Source organism: Solea solea, chromosome 5, assembly GCF_958295425.1.
Source record: "Solea solea chromosome 5, fSolSol10.1, whole genome shotgun sequence".
Lineage (NCBI taxonomy): Eukaryota > Metazoa > Chordata > Actinopteri > Pleuronectiformes > Soleidae > Solea > Solea solea.
In genome coordinates, this window is record NC_081138.1 from 1,983,996 (window position 1) to 2,002,247 (window position 18,252).

General features: G+C 43.1%; 1 protein-coding gene across 2 annotated transcripts in view; it reads left to right on the forward strand.

The window, feature by feature from the left end:
• Positions 1-12,208, forward strand: part of sbf2 (SET binding factor 2) — a 94,728-nt gene extending 82,520 nt beyond the window's left edge. For both annotated transcript variants that reach the window (XM_058628772.1, XM_058628773.1), the window contains 11 exons: positions 478-654; positions 1,749-1,850; positions 4,859-5,044; positions 5,981-6,107; positions 6,785-6,912; positions 7,268-7,492; positions 7,589-7,696; positions 8,722-8,915; positions 9,626-9,713; positions 9,795-9,926; positions 11,098-12,208. In XM_058628772.1, coding sequence (XP_058484755.1) covers positions 478-654; positions 1,749-1,850; positions 4,859-5,044; positions 5,981-6,107; positions 6,785-6,912; positions 7,268-7,492; positions 7,589-7,696; positions 8,722-8,915; positions 9,626-9,713; positions 9,795-9,926; positions 11,098-11,196 — 1,566 coding nt within the window. In that variant the 3' untranslated portion in view covers positions 11,197-12,208. The remainder of the gene's footprint in view (positions 1-477; positions 655-1,748; positions 1,851-4,858; positions 5,045-5,980; positions 6,108-6,784; positions 6,913-7,267; positions 7,493-7,588; positions 7,697-8,721; positions 8,916-9,625; positions 9,714-9,794; positions 9,927-11,097) is intronic.
• The last annotated feature ends 6,044 nt before the right edge of the window (positions 12,209-18,252 follow it).

Below are 18,252 nucleotides of genomic sequence, written 5' to 3' on the forward strand. Positions count from 1 at the left end.
TGTTTTTTCTGAATGTCACATCTAAAGTCTTTAATGTGTGTAAAAAAAAATTAAAAGATTAAATCCCAAACACACACACACAATAAAAACGTAAAAGATATGTGTAAATGTCTTTAAATGACCTTTAATGTATCCATGATTTCCGTTGCTGTCTCCTGGCTCTTACTTTATACATATATATATATATATATATATATATATATATATATATATATATATATATATATGTATATATATACATATATGTAGTCTTTAGGCTAATTTACATTTCTTTATTAGCTGCATATCGGCAGCACAGCGCAGTATTTACGACTGAAACCAAATAATATCTGAAACTGGACAAATAAACAGTGCTGCAACACAAACTTTGAAGTAACAGAGTAACAGCTGGTGTATTTTTACCGTCTGATCCACTGCTGCTGTCTCTCTCTCTCTGTCTCTCTCTCTGTCTCTCTCTCTCTGTCTCTGTGTCGACAGGGCTTGAGAGTGGACTCCTCTCTGAACTGTGAACTGGTGCCAGTGGAGTTTGCCGACACGCGGCAGGTGAAAGCTGCGCTGAAAAAGCTGCTGAGGGCGTGCGCTCCCAGTGCCACTTCATCCGACTCTGAAGACTCTTTCCTCAAAGCCCTGGAAGACTCTGAGTGGATCCTGCAGGTGAAATAAACACACGACACGGTTTTGCACATTAACAGCAACATAGTGAGTCAAAGTCAGCTTTTAAAAGACAAAAAAACAATAACACCCCTTTAAGTTTTTTTTGCTTATTTTAACCATAAAAGTTAAGCTGTTATTTACACTTTACAGTTAAAATACTATATTAACAGTTTGAAATGAAGAAAAGTGATGCAAAGTGCGCTTGTGCTACTTTGTGTCGTCTGAGATGCGCTCGGTGTTAAAGGCTTAAAATGGTAACTGCAGTTCCAATCCAAATCCTGCCCTTACACATGGTGTTACATTGTGTTTGTGCACATTTACTCACATACACATAACACATGTCCCATCATCTGTTTTATTTTTATTGTTTAGTTTCCACTGTCAATGTCAGCAACAAATGACGAGAGGAGACGACAAGGCAACAATAATGTGCTGTAAAAACATTCTAGTATCCACTCACTGTGTATGTCGAGTGTTTTATATCCACACCAGCATCTGTCTTCAGGTTCTTCTCTGCAGTTAGTCCGCATGCATCTCCGCAACAGAATTCCTTTCCTTTTAGACATTTTTTAGAAGGGTTTTGAGGCTTTTTAGATTTGGTAACATGCAGCTTCTCTGACAGGTAGCTGCAGCTTATATATATATATATATAAGTGCTCCAGGCTGCATTATTGTGTGAGAGGACTAAACCAAAAAGTCAAACAGAAATCGTGCCCTACAGATAAAAGGGAGCATTTGATGACGTACATGTATGCCCCCTTTAAAAGAGTGTGTGAGAACGACCCAGTGGTCCACCCTTCCTGCTCATCCTCTCTGTTAGATTCACATCATGGATAAATCCAGTCCGAGGCCAGTTTCCCAGGGGAAACAGATTCACAACGATGGAATAACAGCAGGCTGGTTATCTGATTGACCCTCTGCAGCCTTTGTCCTTACATTGACCATAATATACACAGTCGAAAAGGATTATCTGTGGGAAGCACTTAATGGGCAACAAGTAGTACTCTGCATGTAATTACCAGTAGACCAAACATGGTATTGTATGCACAGGGAGGATTAATCATAAGATGTGTGTGTGTGTTGATTCCCCGCAGATTCACAAGATCCTGCAGCTGGCACTGTTTCTGGTGGAGCTTCTGGACAGCGGCTCATCTGTTCTCCTCAGCCTGGAGGACGGCTGGGATATTACTACACAAGTAAGAGCAACTCACAAGTACTTTCAAGAAGTGAACGCACAAGCACGATGCACAGATGAGAAGAAGCAGTCGGGCACAATATCAAGACCAGAGGGTAGAGGAGACATTGGACGACAACAGATCTTCATGATGTGATTTTTCTGAACAGTGAACATCTGCATTATGTGGGTAAATTGGTTCATCACTGATTGAAGAGTCAGCCTAAAAGGGCACATGTCACCCCCCTCTGTTCATTGAGCTCCACTCGTTACCCTTAGCCGCCCCCATTAAATCCAAATCACTGATGCTCGCCTACAAAGTGCTTCACGGGTATGCTCCCACCGACTTAAATGCTCTCCTGAAAGCTTATGTTACCCCTCAACAGAATGGAACAACCCACTGAGTGCTACCAGCGCAGGGGGCGTCCCTGTCTATCTTCAAGAAGCTCTTGAAAAACTCAGCTCTTCCAAGAGCATCTTCTCTCCTACCACTTACCTTTAGCCCCTCTCCTTCTGCACTTGGATCACTCCACCCTCTATCAGTCCACTGTTCCTATCAAGTGGAGTTCTTTCCAAGACTTCTTCTATGTAGCTTATTCCTCTTTTGTAAGTTGCTGCTGTAACATGTCAGCCCTTACGTTAAAGCTCATTCCAAGGCTGCAAAGACCCAAACTGTTGGTATTTTTAAGTGATTCTACACTTATTTAAATATGCTTATTGGTGGGATTTTCAAATTCTGACTCATAAAAATATCTCTAGACTCACTGGATGAGTCTCAAATAAGAAAATAATTTGTCATGAGGTCCTGGAATGATTGTGGCATTTCAGTATAAATCACTGGGACTGTATGTTGGCGAGCCAGCAGCATTTTTGAATCCCTTACGGGAAGTGACCACTTTCACAATTATCCAGAAAATGAAAAGTCAGAGCAACTAATCTTCCTGTCACTCGTGTCGAGTTTGCCTGGGTGGTTTCTTCTTCTGTATGATTTATCTCGCGATTTTAATTTGAACACATTTACACGTGTGTGGATGCTCGCTCAGCAGCGAAGGTGGCAGCATCGTAAACACTTAACACGTGTGCAGACTGATCCTTCATGCCGACACTGCACCTGTAAGCCTTTAATGAAGGCATAAGAAGAACGGGGGGGTTGTTAAGTGTGTGTTACCACAGCTTCCCTGATGCAAGGCCAGGACCCAGGGTGTCCTCGTTACAATCCCCTCCCCTCCTTGTAATCATAGCACTTGATAAAAACACTACTCGTGCATCAAAGGAGACGCATTCATCCACGACAATAAAGCGCCGCCGTGAGTAGGAAGAAGATGCAGAGATTAAACATCGTTATGGGCACAAAACACAACAAGATGTTCAGATGTCGCCCTTCATCAGTCTCGTGTCATATATCTAAACCGAAAGCCGAGATAAATAACTTAAATCGTTATTATGTGGCTTTGATTGCGACGACAGTTTTCAGCATGAGATTCTCTCCCTGCAGACGCCCGTGGCATCTGTTCAGCCTCCTGCCCGAGCCATGTGTGAATCATAAATCTGGCCCACTCTGCCACACCTGCTCCTCCTGCTCAGCCCCTTCATTGCGTCGGTACACAGTGTCCCGAGGTCTCAAAAAAAAAACACACGTCACAGATTCTTTGCTGATTTCAATTACGAGAGTTCACGGTTTCCGACTCTGTTGTCCGTGCTGACCCGCGCTCAAAACGTGCATGTTTGTGGTTGCGAGTGCTCATCCTTCAAATGTGTTTATGTGGTTGGTGAAGCCCTGGGTTGCTGATTAGGAGTGTGCTCTGTGGATCCCGTATGCCGGGCACGTGTTCAGCCTGGAGCATCTCTCTCTACGGGCCACCAGCTCCATCACGCCATGACCTGCTCGACCCAGCACAGGCAAATGGGCTCCATATGCTCTGGCTCCCCTGCCTCTGTCCATGGACCATAGACACCCAGCAGACAGGATGCAGAACTGTCTGCTTTCTTTCTAAACCCTGTCTCTGTCTAACCCTCTGCATCTCTCCACTCCTCAGTCTTCTGTAATCTCACAATAATCTGAGGGTTTTATTTGAGTGCCAAGGTGAAGGGCAAGCGGGAGGGGGGGGGGGGGGGGTTGTTTCAGGATGTTCTTGAAAAAAAAAAAAGAAACCCACGGGGGAAGCCATGAACTGTTTTTCCCGCTCCATTCCACACGCGTCAAGGCTCATTAACTGTGTTGGAGGAGACACGGACGGGGAAGCGGGCCAAGCATGTTGCATGTGTGGACAAGTGCTTCTCAAACGGTGTTCAGTGGAGGGAATTCAAATATGCCTGAAGACTTTGCTGCGATGTTATATAAATGTTATTGATAGCAGATGATCAGTTAAGCACAATGTAAGAAGAAGAAGAACCTCCAAAATATAATCTGGCATCTGTGTTTCTTTGTTGTTTTCAGTCACACCTGATGCACTGTATCTGCGGCTCACTTTACTCGAGCAATGTTGCTGTCTCGATAGTAAAGTAGTGTCACTGCACACAGGAAGGGATGGGTGTGGAACTGGCTGGGCTTAGTTTGACGGTGGTTTGAAACAAACTGATTTTTGTTTTTAGTTAAAGTTGCACAATAATGTGACGGTTTTAGATGCCAAGGAGTGCATTTTAATATATTATTGCTGGAAAGAGAAGTTTACATAAAATCCTTAAATGTGGTCATTAAAAGAAATCCTCAATAAAACACTTCAAATAAAGTACATTTCTTTCATTAGAATAAACTTGCAAGTTTATTTTACCGAGAAATGTCAAGGTAAGTAACAACATGGTCGCAATTTAAACAAGAATTTTAAAAAACACTCAACAGTTCATGGTCATTTGATATCCTCACCTTTAAATTCCAGTCATTTTGACACTTAAATCTGTGATTTTAAATCTGGTTTTAAAGTCTTTTAAGAGACGAAACATATTTATGGCAAATATTCCGTATTTCCTGAGCATTGTCCTTTCCCCGCTTCTGTATATGTGAAGCTGACGTTTTCCCGTTGCTGTCTGCAGGTGGTGTCATTGGTCCAGCTGCTGAGCGACCCGTTCTACCGCACCCTGGAGGGTTTTCAGGTGCTGCTGGAGAAGGAGTGGCTGTCCTTTGGCCACAAGTTCAGCCAGCGGAGCAACCTGAGTCCCAGCAGCCAGGGCAGCGGCTTCACACCCATCTTCCTGCAGTTCCTGGACTGTGTGCACCAGGTGAGCTCCACCCTCGCACCTGATTCTGTCCACTCTGCCTCCACTGCGTGACTCATAGCATCGCCGTGAGCTCAGCTCATTCCTCAAAAGCAAACTGGCTTGAGGGTGAAGAATGTGTGAAATTCAGCTGTCATTTTCCATACATTTGGTTTAGTTGTGCACCTCCCAGTGCTGGAAATGCAATTTTGAGCGTTTATTGCGGCAGAGCTGCTGCCCAGATGGTCGAGGAACCCGGCGATCGGCGCTGAGCTGACTGCACAGTTGTGTTTCAGCATCCTTTCACAATGCAGTGCGTGTTTAGGGCTGCGTGTGGAAAATCGCAGCTCTGGGGATTGAGAGTCTCCAGGAATTCCTGAAGGGGGGTCTCGTACAGCTGAAATCCAGAGAGCTGTGTCCATTCTGAAATACTAACTTTAGAGGATGTAATGGGTTGTTTCGTGTCTCTGGGGGTCAAACAGGCCCACTCCCATGCAATTACATCAACACATATTTTCTGCATTTGTCTTTTGAAAGTGCAGGCTTGGCAGCGGAGACAGTTTGGCGTTGGTTCTGGGGTCTAGAGGAATATAAACAGGGTGGGGGCAGGGGGTTTCGGACAAGAGCTGAAAATAGAAGTGCATCATCTCCACAACAGCTGTTGTTTTTGCCAGTAGACCCAGGTGGCCTCAAATATTCAGTACTTCTCTGTCATTGGCCACCTCAGTCCTGTGGACGGGAACAATGGCGGTGCAGTCCTGCTGGCTCAGTGTGAATTGTGTCTGGTGCTGATGATATCATCAACCTTTGCCCCCACATGGACAGGAGACTGTCCTTCCCGTTTCTAATGAAGTGGACGGCTGTAAAAGCAGCAACACGAGGACACCGTCCAGCTGTCACTCTCACACTGACCCTTTTCTCCCCGGTTAAGAACAATCTGTATCTGTCTATTTTTTGCAGATCTTGGCGCAGTATCCTCTGGAGTTTGAGTTTAATCAGTATTATCTGAAATTCCTGGCCTATCATCACATCTCTAACCGCTTCAAGAACTTCCTGCTGGACTCCGACTACGAGCGCTTGGAACACGGTCAGTGTCCTTGACAGTTTAAACCAGAGGGATTTTGAATATCATCTCCTCGCATGTTGTGAACATGCAGAGCCAAACAATGACGGGATGTCAACAATGTTTCTGCGCGGGTAACAATAACAGCTTCTGTCGTGGGCTGGCGCATCACTCTTTAAGTAATACGTTTTATTCTTTCTCTTGCACCGTAAACACATTTTGAATTCAGCTGACACGTGCAGCTCAATCTGCTCAAAAATTGATATAAAAACGTGGTTTTTGAGGCTGCACTGATGACAGAGAACTCTTGCAGTCACTCAAGGAAACACGGTGGCCTTCACGTACCAGAAAGGGTGACATTGTTATTATTAATTTGCATAGTAAGCTTTTTCTTCAAACCTTGAAACCCTGGCAGGACAAAATGGTCCCTGAATTTCTGCCAATAAATCCACCTAAATGTTACCCAACGCACCTTTAAAGACTGAATTTATTTGAAAACACTTACTTATTTACTTACTTTCTTATTTGTAGCTGGAAACATAAAGTGAGTTTTCTAAGCAGCAGTTAAAGAATAAATGTGTGGAAAACATGAGATTTAGTTCTATGTTATACTCTGTCTCTGCTTGAATATGAATTATAGTGTAAAACGTGTTTAATTCCAGCAGCATCTGTGTTGTGTGTGTGTGTGTGTGTGTTTTCAGGCTTGTTGTTTGACGATAAAGGTGACAAGCAGGCGCGGAGAGGAATTTGTATGTGGGAGTGCATCAACAGGATGCACAGGAGGAGTCCCATCTTCTTCAATTATCTGTACAACCCCTCGGAGGGTGAAGTGAGTGTGTTTCCCCCTCTTCAGCTACAGCTCAATCATGCACTCATACATGCAAGCTTAATGAGTTTATAGAAATGTGTTTGATTTATTTCAGTAATGTTCTTGCTGCGGTTTTTTATTTATAATATTTTTATACTGCGTCATACATGAATTGCTCCACATGTATTTTACAGTTTAAATTTCAATTATATTAAGTAAACTGTTTTTTTTTAAATCAATATAAACTCATGTTTATTAAAAATAACAATTTTTACTTTTCCAGTATTTAAAAAAAGCAAAAGACAATGTGTGAGTAGGTCTCTATTAAGTATTAAGTTTGACTTTCTAATCTTCGCTGGTGTTCCTGTTGTTGTAGGTGATCCTGAAGCCTTCCATCAGCATCCCCAGCCTGAACAAATGGGACTTCTTCACAGACGAGACGTTGTCCACTGGACCGTCGTATGACTGCCGCATGACGGCTGTGAGGCCCGACAGCTCGGAGGAGGCCGACACGATCTCCAACAGCAAGAGGAGGATCGTCTGGCCGTGTTACAGCAGCGTGAGCCGCGCCCAGCCTGACGCCATCACCAAACTCCTCGCCGTAAGAGCTCGTCTGACACCAACAGCATCCTCACTCTCATCGAGTCTCATCCCTGTCTGATGCTGACGTCACGTTCATCGTCTTCTCTTTCCGCAGGACATCCACAAGCTGGAGGGCGAGCTGAGCCAGGCGCCGGAGAAATGGCAGACAACGCTGGAGAGAGTCAGAATCAGCATTCAGGAGGACCTCAAACAGGAAGGAAATGTGTGTCACGAGAAATAATCCTACACAAAATTATACTTAATTATGCTTAATTAAGTATAAAGATACGAGGTTGCCTTAGTTTGTCAGGCCCAGGGTTTTAGCTCTCTTTATACAGCGGAACACGGAGTAACTTTCTACTCTCACGTTTAATCCGTGCACTTAAAAATCTCCTCGAGCGACCTTCATTTATTAAACAAGCGCCAGCATCTCAAAACACACACATGATTTGCATTCTCGGTTAATCTGTCCATTATTCTCTCGATTAATCGAGTAATCGTTTGGTTGAAAAAAAGTCCGAAAATGGTGTAAAATGTCAATCAATGTCTTTCAAACCTGGAAATGATGATGTTGTCAATTTTTATTTTTTGTCCACTAACCAAAACTATATAGTTGTAATTATTTATTTGTTGTATGGAGCAAAGGAACCAGAAAATATTCACATTTAAGAAGCTGAAAAATCAGAAAACTTTTCTTTAATTATGAAAAAAACCCTCAAACCAATTAATAGATTTATTGTGTCAGCACTAATGTTAATCCCCGCCCTCTTCTTCTCCTGGAAAGTGAGCTCCATCCAACCTCTTGCACGCCTAAGGTCAGCCAATCATGAGCTCTGTAAGATCTCAGTCAAACACCATGCTGCGTGCTTATTGGCTCACTGACACTGATGAGATTAGGTGCAGAAATTTAACACATTTCAGTTTAATACCCAGCTTTAGTCACATCTGGGTTCAACACTTTATTGTGCTTTAAAAAAAAGAGGTCAGCTGACTACCTAAGAAACTGAACGACGGTCTTTTTTTGGCACGTTCCGAGATGACGATGCTAAGAATTGTGACAGAATGGTTCAGGGAGCATGAGTCATCATTTTCATGTTAAGTCCACACCTTAACCCCACTGAGAATCTTTTGGATGTGCCGGAGAAGCAACTGTGTATTGATAAATGTGGAAATCAGAGCTCAGATCTGTCCAAGTGTGTGGCTTTTTGTGTAAAACCCTGTGTTTTTCCCCCACACGTGTGTTCACAGCTCTGTAAACAGTCAGTGTCCATATCGGGCCTCATCCCCACGTCCAGCCTGCAGGCCTTCCAGCGCCACTCCATGCTGCATCTGCCCGACAGCGCGCTGGGCGAGGACCGCAGCGCCACCGCGACGTCCAACGGCGTCAACCGCCGCGCTGCAACACTTTACAACCAGTTCACTCCCAAGAGCGAGGAGAACAGGTGGGCCGTGAACTTCCTGAGTGCCGAGACAAAATGTGAAGTCCACATTCGATTCACTCGCAGACTCACACACACACACAGGGGGGCCAGTCCAGTTTGGGCAGATGAGTCAATGCTGTGGTATGCTGTGGTCATGTTTGTGAGAATTGTCTGTTCTCTGTTAAACTATGGCTGTGTAATTTTACAATTATTGTGAGGTCAAAGTACATATTCTTGGCACAAACATCTGGACTCGGACAGACTGTCATTAAAATCTACTTTATGTACAAAATAAACGTATCTGTTGTTTTGCGGCGCTCGTCCAACAAACGGATGTTTCAACAGAAAAGACAAAAGTCCATCGTGTTCACAAACACGTTGTTCTTCCGTGTCTCTGTACGAAAAGTTGCTGACGGATCACTTAGGCCTCAATATTTCCAGATGTCGCAGATCTCGCAGTAGTCGGGGTAAATTGCTGAGACAGATGTTTGCGTCGTACGTAAGCAAAAAACATTTACTTAAGCAAGGTGAAATAAGAGAAGCCCCTGTTCTATACGCTGGCACAACAACCTCCTCACACTATGGGAACATAATGTACAAACGGTGCTGAACATATGGGGGAACAGTTTGTCCTCCTGCCCCCTTCACAGCAAACGCTGGTACATTCAGTCTCTTGGGTTTCTAATGAGCCTCGTACGTTCCGTCAAAAATGCTCTTGTGTTATTTCCCAGGTCTTACGAGGGGATTTTATACAAACGTGGCGCTCTGCTGAAAGGTTGGAAACCTCGCTGGTTTGTATTGGACATAACAAAACACCAGGTGAGCAAAAGCGACGCTTACACATTCACCCTGAGCGGACAAAGGCTTTTCCAGGTCTAAAAAACTGTGATGTCGCCACAGCTGAGGTACTACGACACCGGGGAGGACACCAACTGCAGAGGCCACATCGACCTGGCGGAGGTGGAGTCGGTGACGATCGCCACGCCCACCATAGGAGCTCCCAAACACATCAGTGAAAAGGCTTTCTTTGACGTGAGTAAACACGAATCTGCCCCTGCAGTTATTTAAAGGAATTCAGTTCAATTTTATCATAACATACATTATCTCAATGCACAAAGACAACATCATGGAGAGCAAAGAATATGCATAATTATTATTATAATAATAATAATAATAATTGGCTCCGCCCACTTTAATTTTTTGACGCACATTCCTTGAACCACTTTTAGACATAATTTTTCACCAGGTCTGATGCGGTTGCAAAAATTGGTGAGTTTTAGGGTATGTTCAGGGCCTCAAAAATGTGATTCATTTGGAGGAAGAAGAATAACTAATGGTTTCAATAGGGTCCATAACAATAATAATAAATATAATAATAATAATAACAACAACAATAATAGCCTGGAACTGGATCTGGATCCTGCAACCTGCAACATGAGGACACAGTGAGCGAGAGAGAGAGGAAAGGAAGGAAAGACAGTGAATGCACCACAGGAATTACATTAGAATACAGTCTAATCTCTGCATGGTAGCACACAGAATTTAAGTGCTGTATAATCAGCTGGTTGGTTCGGCTGATGTGCGTTCGTGATCTTCCACCTGATGTTTTTTGGCATTTAAAAAGTTTTTTTTACAGGTGACTGTATTTCAGCATCAATCACAGCAGATCAGTCAGGTGACAAATATTCCGTCATTGCTGTTCTTTGCTGAGCCACAGCATCATGACCTATAACTGGTTTTATTCTCGTGACATATTTCTTTTCTTCTCTTTATGTACATAAGACATAATGACACGGAGAATAAAAGAACTTTCACGTCACATGAATGTGTTGCTTCAGAATAAAACATGCCACAGATATACACACACACATGAGTCACAGCAGCAGACTAAAGTATCTAATCTGTTAATCTGTGTGGATCGAGGAGAAGGAGATGGAGAGGATTTTTTCTTTTTTCTCTGACAACTGTCACGTAGACAGGAGACACATCCTGGGGGTTTGTGTGTTTATTGGTCACATAGTCAGGCTTTAAAAAATACACCTAAAATCTATATTGCACATTCTTCTTATAGCCTCTATATATTAATTTTAACATAATAATCACCAATTTCTGTTCGAACTATAAGAATGGTTATATGGCTGATCTACTTTTTGTCGTCTTTGTCACGTTTGCTTGTAACACTTGTTTCCTGCTGCTCCCTCAGCTGAAGACCAGCAAGCGAGTCTACAACTTCTGTGCGTCCGACGCGCCGAGCGCTCAGCTGTGGATGGACAAGATCCAGAACTGCATCTCTGACGCCTGAGCGCCGAGGTCGCGTCACGCTCAAGAACATAAGTTAAAAAAAAAAAAACTACAAAAAAAAAAGAAAAACCAGACGGCGTCAGGGCAGCTAAGAGGTAACAGCTCCACACTCCGCTTCACATATCTTAAAAATTGAGGACCACAGTGAACAAAGTGCCTGGCAGCAGAGGATAAGAAGCGTCCATCGGTGAAGATAAGCTGACATTTCAGGGGGGAACTGCACTACCAAGGAAAAGCTTTTTAAAGCTCTAACTACATCAAAGCAATATTAGTGGCCATTCAAACTGTGGGTTCCATTTTAGACGTGGAGATAATAACCTATAAGAAGAATTTCTATCAGATATTTTACTACGAGGAAAGGTTATTGCTGCTTAAAGGAATATATGAACCGCCAAAAACTCAGATTTTAATGCACAGCATTGAGGAGCAACGTGTTTGCACTTAAATCTTAAGTATGCACTCCTTTATCACATAGAGGACTTTTTTTATCCGACGCGGCCGAGGCGTAAGTCATTTCTTTACAGTGTAGATATATGACGTTTCTTCACGACCGACAAAACTGAAAGGAATTTGCACAGTGAGTTCAGAAGAGTCACCCGACCGTTTTTTGTTTCCTATTTAATTAAATACGTGAGGTTTTCTCTATTCTGTTGAATGTTTATTGACTTCCTGATAACTCATGTGTGTCTTATGTAATGTAAATTATTCTTTTTTTTATTATTATTAAAAGTGTAACTGTGAGTGTGGTGGCTATATGTTTTGTAAATACATGTGTGACATTTCATTTTATAAACTGAACGTTCTCAGCATATGTATACTTTTCTAACCGTATATATCTAATGTGATCAGTTAGTCTCTTGTTTTTTTTTGAATGTGTTGTTACTGGAGTGGCCTGTTCCCTGTTTGTCCTGAAACATTGTTCTGAAAATGGTGTTTTTGTTTTTTTAACATTGTCCAGACAGTCTCTGTGTCTTAAGGGCTTTTAAAAGACGTAAATAAATATATCAGTCAGACGTTCTGGTCCTCTTCTCGTCTGTTTGTGCAACTTATATGGTTTCATTTAAAAAAAAAAAAACAGGCTTTTTAATTACTGAATCTTTGTACCATCTTCTGTGGTGACACTCATTTTTTTTTTTTGGAAATAAATCAAAAACGTTCTTGAAACGCTGTGTTCTCGTTTTACTGGGAGAATTGAAGCGTTTATTTTCAAGCGTCGTAAAGCGATGGAAGACGCATTTGGATTACTTTCTTACAAGTAAGTAAAAAAAAAAGCAACAACAAATACACTTAAAGTTCCAGTGTGTAACATTTAGCAGGGTTTACTGACTGCAGGAGTTGGAAACACTTGCCACAAGTATGTTTGCGCAAGTGTTTGTGTGTCAGAGCCTCAGAATAAGCCTTTTACAGTATGTATGTACTTTGCTTTGCAGACAGAAGCAGCCGCAGTGTGCGTTTCACCTTTTTTGAAGTGGAAGAGAACAATGACGTCCCGTCTGGTATGCGGAAAAACCACCGTCGTCCACTGACGCACTTGGAAGTGGGAGGAGTCTCAACAACCACGAAATGCTTTGTTAAAATATGTGACCTATTTGTGCGTGAGGTCAGGTTTCCGTGTGTGCGTGACATCAGAGACGTGATCCTGACGGACAGCAGCTCCACTAAAAGACGACATGGTGAGTTTTAAATGGAAGGATTAATGCTGAGTATTAATTTAGTATTTTCTGCTGCATCGTTCTTCACTTAATGTGTCAATGACGCGCGTGTGTTACTTGTAACTTAAAGCTGCAGTAGGTAACGTTTTGTTTGATTTTTGTTGGCGTCATTTTGCCTCAGTTTGGTAATGAAACAGACACAATGTAGCCATATTTGCATGATGATGGGCTTTGTCAAGCAATACTATCAGACTTGACTGAGGGAGCATTCGTGTGTATACAGCAGCAGCACGGGGGCAGGTGAGAGGAAGAAGCATTTTAGTGCAATGTTGCTGTTGCCTCCCTCTGTCTTCTTCTCTTGAAACTCTGGTTTTGATCCGTCGTTTCTTAATCTAATATAATCTAATCTATCACAAAGCACTAAGTCTGTGAGACTGACGTGTTCCTCAGTGCAGAGTTACAGAAGGTCCATAAACAGCGATGGTTTATTTCTGTGACTTCTTTCCCCCAGAACTGACTCCGATGGCAGACAAAACTCCTGGAAAGCAGCGCTGGAGCTCGTGAGTTGACCAAAAATGCAAATCACTGAACAGGAGTGGTGTCCATGGGCAAATAATATCAGCATACTTGCTTAAAGTTTGCCAAAGAGCCGCATGACATGCCACAACACTACTGGGAGAGTTGTCTCATGGTTGATGAAACAAAGGTTGAATTGTCTGGGAGGAACATGCGGCGCTGTGTGGGGTGAAAAGGGCATCGCATTCCAACACAAAAACATCATCCCAGCGGCGGAGCTCAGTGAAGGGAGCGTCATGATTTGGGGCTGCTTTGCTGCGTCTGGGCCTGGACAGCATCGAGGGGGACATAAATTCCCAGGTTAACAGTTTTTCTTTGGGGTGGACACCGACCACTGGAAGTGCAATGTGCATGAAACTCAGAGTAAATCTGCAGCAGAGAGACTTCAAACTATAAGAAACTATAAGGCTTTTTGGAGCAAGACATTAAAAAAAAGACCCCCAGTAGAGTTTCTGTGGCATGACCTTCACAGATCTGTTAAAGTTCACCTGTTCAGCTGCTTGTTATCAGCCAATCACATGGCAGCACAGAAAGATGAGACTTACGTGACTTTGAATGTGTCGTGGTTGTTGCTGGTCTCAGTATTTTCAGAAACTGCTCGAGACAACCATCTCCAGTGTTTTCAGAGAATTGTCCCAAAAAGAAGAAAATATCCAGTTCTCTGCGTGAAAATGACTGGGCTGCTTAAAGCAGATGGTCTACAGCAGCAGAGGACCACACCGGTGTCCTGTGTACCTAATATATTGGCTGTTGAGTACAAGCAATAGATTATAATTACGAAGTAATGAAGTAAACGGAGACAAAATGGAGACAAAACATTAACATTGAAGCTGTAATGTGTAACTTTTAAATATTAAAAACAAACGTCTGTACATTCAACGTGCTGCCAAATGACTTTTATGAAAAAGAAGTCGTTCATTGTCCCCTGGGTTTTAAAAAGCTCGCTGGTTTTGGGATCGGGGAGAAAACATTTGTGACTGCCATGTTTTTCTGGCCTTGTGTTAATCAAAGATTGTTTTTCTCAATGAAAGGGAATCAAACACCTCTTTCTTTCTTTCTTTTGGTTCGTACGTGCCAACAATCGTGCATGGCAACGATGCTGATGATGATGATGATGATGGGTGTCTCACTTACCAGCGGTGAATATCAGACGGTGCCAGACCCTCCACTCAGGCTCTGTGGCGCCTGGTTGGCAGCGCTGACACTGTTCTCGTGGTGAAAGGACACCGGGGGTCAAAAGACGAGCAGAGAGAGAGAGAGAGAGAGAGAGGGGGAGAGATTTCCGTGGGAGCCGGTGCTGTACGTTTTGTCTCTCACAACAATCTCCCAGCTATCTTCCCGTGCAGCAGGTGCAGAGCTCCAGCAGTCTTGGCAGAAGCCGTGGCAGCTTCTTGCCATATTTAGCCTCCTGCTTTGGGACATTAGGAGCTCGACCCACAAACAGGGGCCTGCAGGGGAAGTTATCCAGCAGGAATGGCATGATCGGAATCAGGAATTGCAGATTTTCTTCAGTTATTGATTTCATATTGCTGCTTTCCCCTGATTACAAAGATGTGTTACTGGAGACTGTGTAACTAAGGCCAAATGACTGCCTCTGCAAGTGATTTCCTCGCTTCACGTTCAAGACAAATGACGAATGAAATCACCCGTTACACCTGAGAAGCAGCCGTGGGGGTTTTTTTTTTTTGCTGTGCAATCTTGTGAAACTCGGCCAAACGTTTTCTCCCGGGTTCAGTGAGATTAGTCTCAGTTGGCGGGAAGTGTGCAGCGCTCACATGAAAAAAGACAAATCAAAAGCAGTCTGTAAATTCAACATCGCACGTATTTGTTGGTTTTGGATGCCGTGTTCCACATGTACAGTCACAGCTGTGATAAATACTCCACTGACACATGATTCTGATTTATTCCAATTCCCCCCTTGAATCCCATTTTCCATGTGGCTCTGCATTTTCCATTTCCTGGGTGCTCCTGTGATGCTTGCACCTGCTCGAACACAAACACTGATCTCACTGGAGTCCTCCGCCCTAGAAATCAGGATCAGGATGATGTCAGCGTCCTGTGTCACATGGGGGTCTGTGTGATCTAACACATGAATCAGCGGACGATGTTATCCGGCCACCGCCCGTTCATCCATGAGGAGAAAAGCACAATCGAAGCCTTGATTTTCGAGTTTAAAGGCGAGGTGGTGCGCTCATGTGTTCATCCGAGGTGGTGGTGTTTTCACTCGACAGTGGAAGTGACCCCCGGCGTCTGCAGCTGAAGCCCAGAGTCCAGTGTTTGCTCGTGTGAAAAGCTCCGGGCAGTGAGGTCACTGTGGGAAGTCATCTGCCAGACATTTTTTCACCAGCAAACAATTCCCCCAAATCACGTTCCAGCTTCAAATCAGCCTCCGTGAGGATATTTTGGACGGGAATTAGATGAATTGGTTATGGACATTACGGTGCTTTTGGGACACTTGGGTTGAGGGAGAGGCAGCCAGAGATATCCTTATTTTTGGAATGTCCAGGGCTTGTGCAATTTCGCCATGGAGATTAGAAACTCTGAGAATAGTTAAACACATTTTCGTCTTCACAGATTCCAGGATATAAATACCTCTCATAGAAAAACAGCACAAAAGCTTCAGAAATATCTCAAATCTAGTTATTTAATCAAATATTTTGTGTATTCATGTTTTAAAGAAAATTAATATAGTATAATGTTTATAACTGTAATTTTTCTCTCACTAAAAAGGGCCAGTTCATGCTAAAATCTAACAAACAAACAAACAATAGTGAAGTGTTTTATTTATTAAACATTTATGTCAAGAACAAGAAAATGCACGGACAAGAAGTGACGACGCGAACGGGAGAGAGAGAGCGAGAACTAGCCTAGCTGCCGTAGCTAACCCTGCTAGCATGAATGTTTACGTCCGTTTTCAGCTTGACATCAGTGCTAACATTAGCTAATGTTTGCTAATGTCGCATTTTTTTGGAAAAAAATTCCGAATATCCAGACCGACTAGCGCTCTCGCTCCGGCTTCCAGGGCAACCAAGATCGTATCGGGCGCCAAGAAGGCGGAGCGAGAGCGAGATGTAGCGACGGCGAGCACTGTCGATAAAGAGCGTTAGAGAGTTTAATGTGTTTAAACTATGTAACGGGGAAAGAATTAATGAATTAATGGCTTCATTTCAGAGGCTACCAAAGTGGCCCGGGTATCCCAGAATGCATTGCGGTGTGACGTCAGTCGCCAAGCTCTTATAGAGAGTTGGCCACTCTGAGGTAAAAAACAAAACCCAAATAAAATGAACCCAATGCCCGCCCATGGTGCCGGGTCTGCTTAGATTAAGATTAGATTAGCACTCTCACCACTAGATGTCACTCACTCTTACACACTGCACCTTTAAATCTGTGTCACGCCTTAGAACAAAGACATCCATAAAAGGTGAACATTGTGGATCACGCGACGTGTTTTGGTGATAAACTGTATCCTGAGTTATAGTATTAGACCAAGGACTTGGACAATATGTCTCTATATTATGTGATGTTATCAGTAAACCACCGGCATGGTGCTGACTGAGTGTGAATGCAGGTTCTTATCTCATCTCCAGCTCTGACAACGCTGAACTCAGCGTGAACCGTCTCTTCTCTTCCAGCTCTTTTTCTTTAAATGAAGGAGTTAAGGCGTTTCTTCATCACTCAGTGAAGACAGTCATTGTGCAGCCTGGATGTCCGACACCAGATAAACACGTGCCCACAGCTGATCGCAGTGTTCCTGTAACTCTGTCTCCTCTCTCTGTTCAAACACTGGTCCTTTGTTACACACACACACACTCGTCTGTTTTGACACCCGTGCAGCAAAAGTGAAACCTGGACGCTGCAGGTCACGTGCGCCAGAGTGACATGAATCTTGTTTTGTGGTGAATGTAACAATGAAGTCATATTGTACAGCTGTCATGCAGAGCGTGCACTAACCCAACCTTTCCTCCCCCGACGCTGATGCCAGTAACTCAACTCAAGACATCGCCGCCAGTTCCAAGCATGAGTCTGATTCTCTTTGTCCCAAATGAAAATCATTTCATTATAGTGTGAGGAACTCGTTGGAAACATCTCTCTCTTTTTCTTTTTCTTTGTCCTTTTCTTTTTTTTTATTGAAGGTAACATGAGGTCAGGGAGGGCTGTGGCTCTGAACGCTGAGTCACTGTCAATGAACGAATGTAACAAAGGATTGTGATTTCATTATGGATGGAACGCGCTGAGGCCGACACCGGATCTGCTTCATCAGCTCAGACCTCGTCTGCCAGAGTGAATCAGTGAATCAGTGAATCCCTGCAGGTCACTGCAAGGCTTTTTTCCAATAAGTCAAGTGTATCAAGTGCTCTGATTTAAATGTCTAAGTAAGACTTAGTGACATCTAATGGTGAGACTACAAATGGAGGATTCTCCTTAACAGAGAGCATGTTGTTCATCTTGATGTGATTATTTCTCAGTGACAATTAAAGGAATCTTGAATCTTAAAACTCACGCTGTGGGTGAAGATGGCGCTCTCTATAATGCCAGACCCTTGTTTTTGTCAATATAAAGTCTCATGTAATCAAGATTATACTTCGAGTTCAACAATTCAGTTGAATTTCCTTCTATATATTACATACGGGACCATTTAAGGATCTGAATTATTAAAAAACGTGTCATAAACTTATGATTCTATTTGTTGACATTTGTGTACCTATGAATTGTTTTTGTAAGATTTGCATCTTTAGGAAACATTATTTTAGATTTCAATGCCAATCGTGGTCAGAATAACACCTCCAGGGGTGAATAATAATGCAACATCTGGACAACATGGCTCCTTT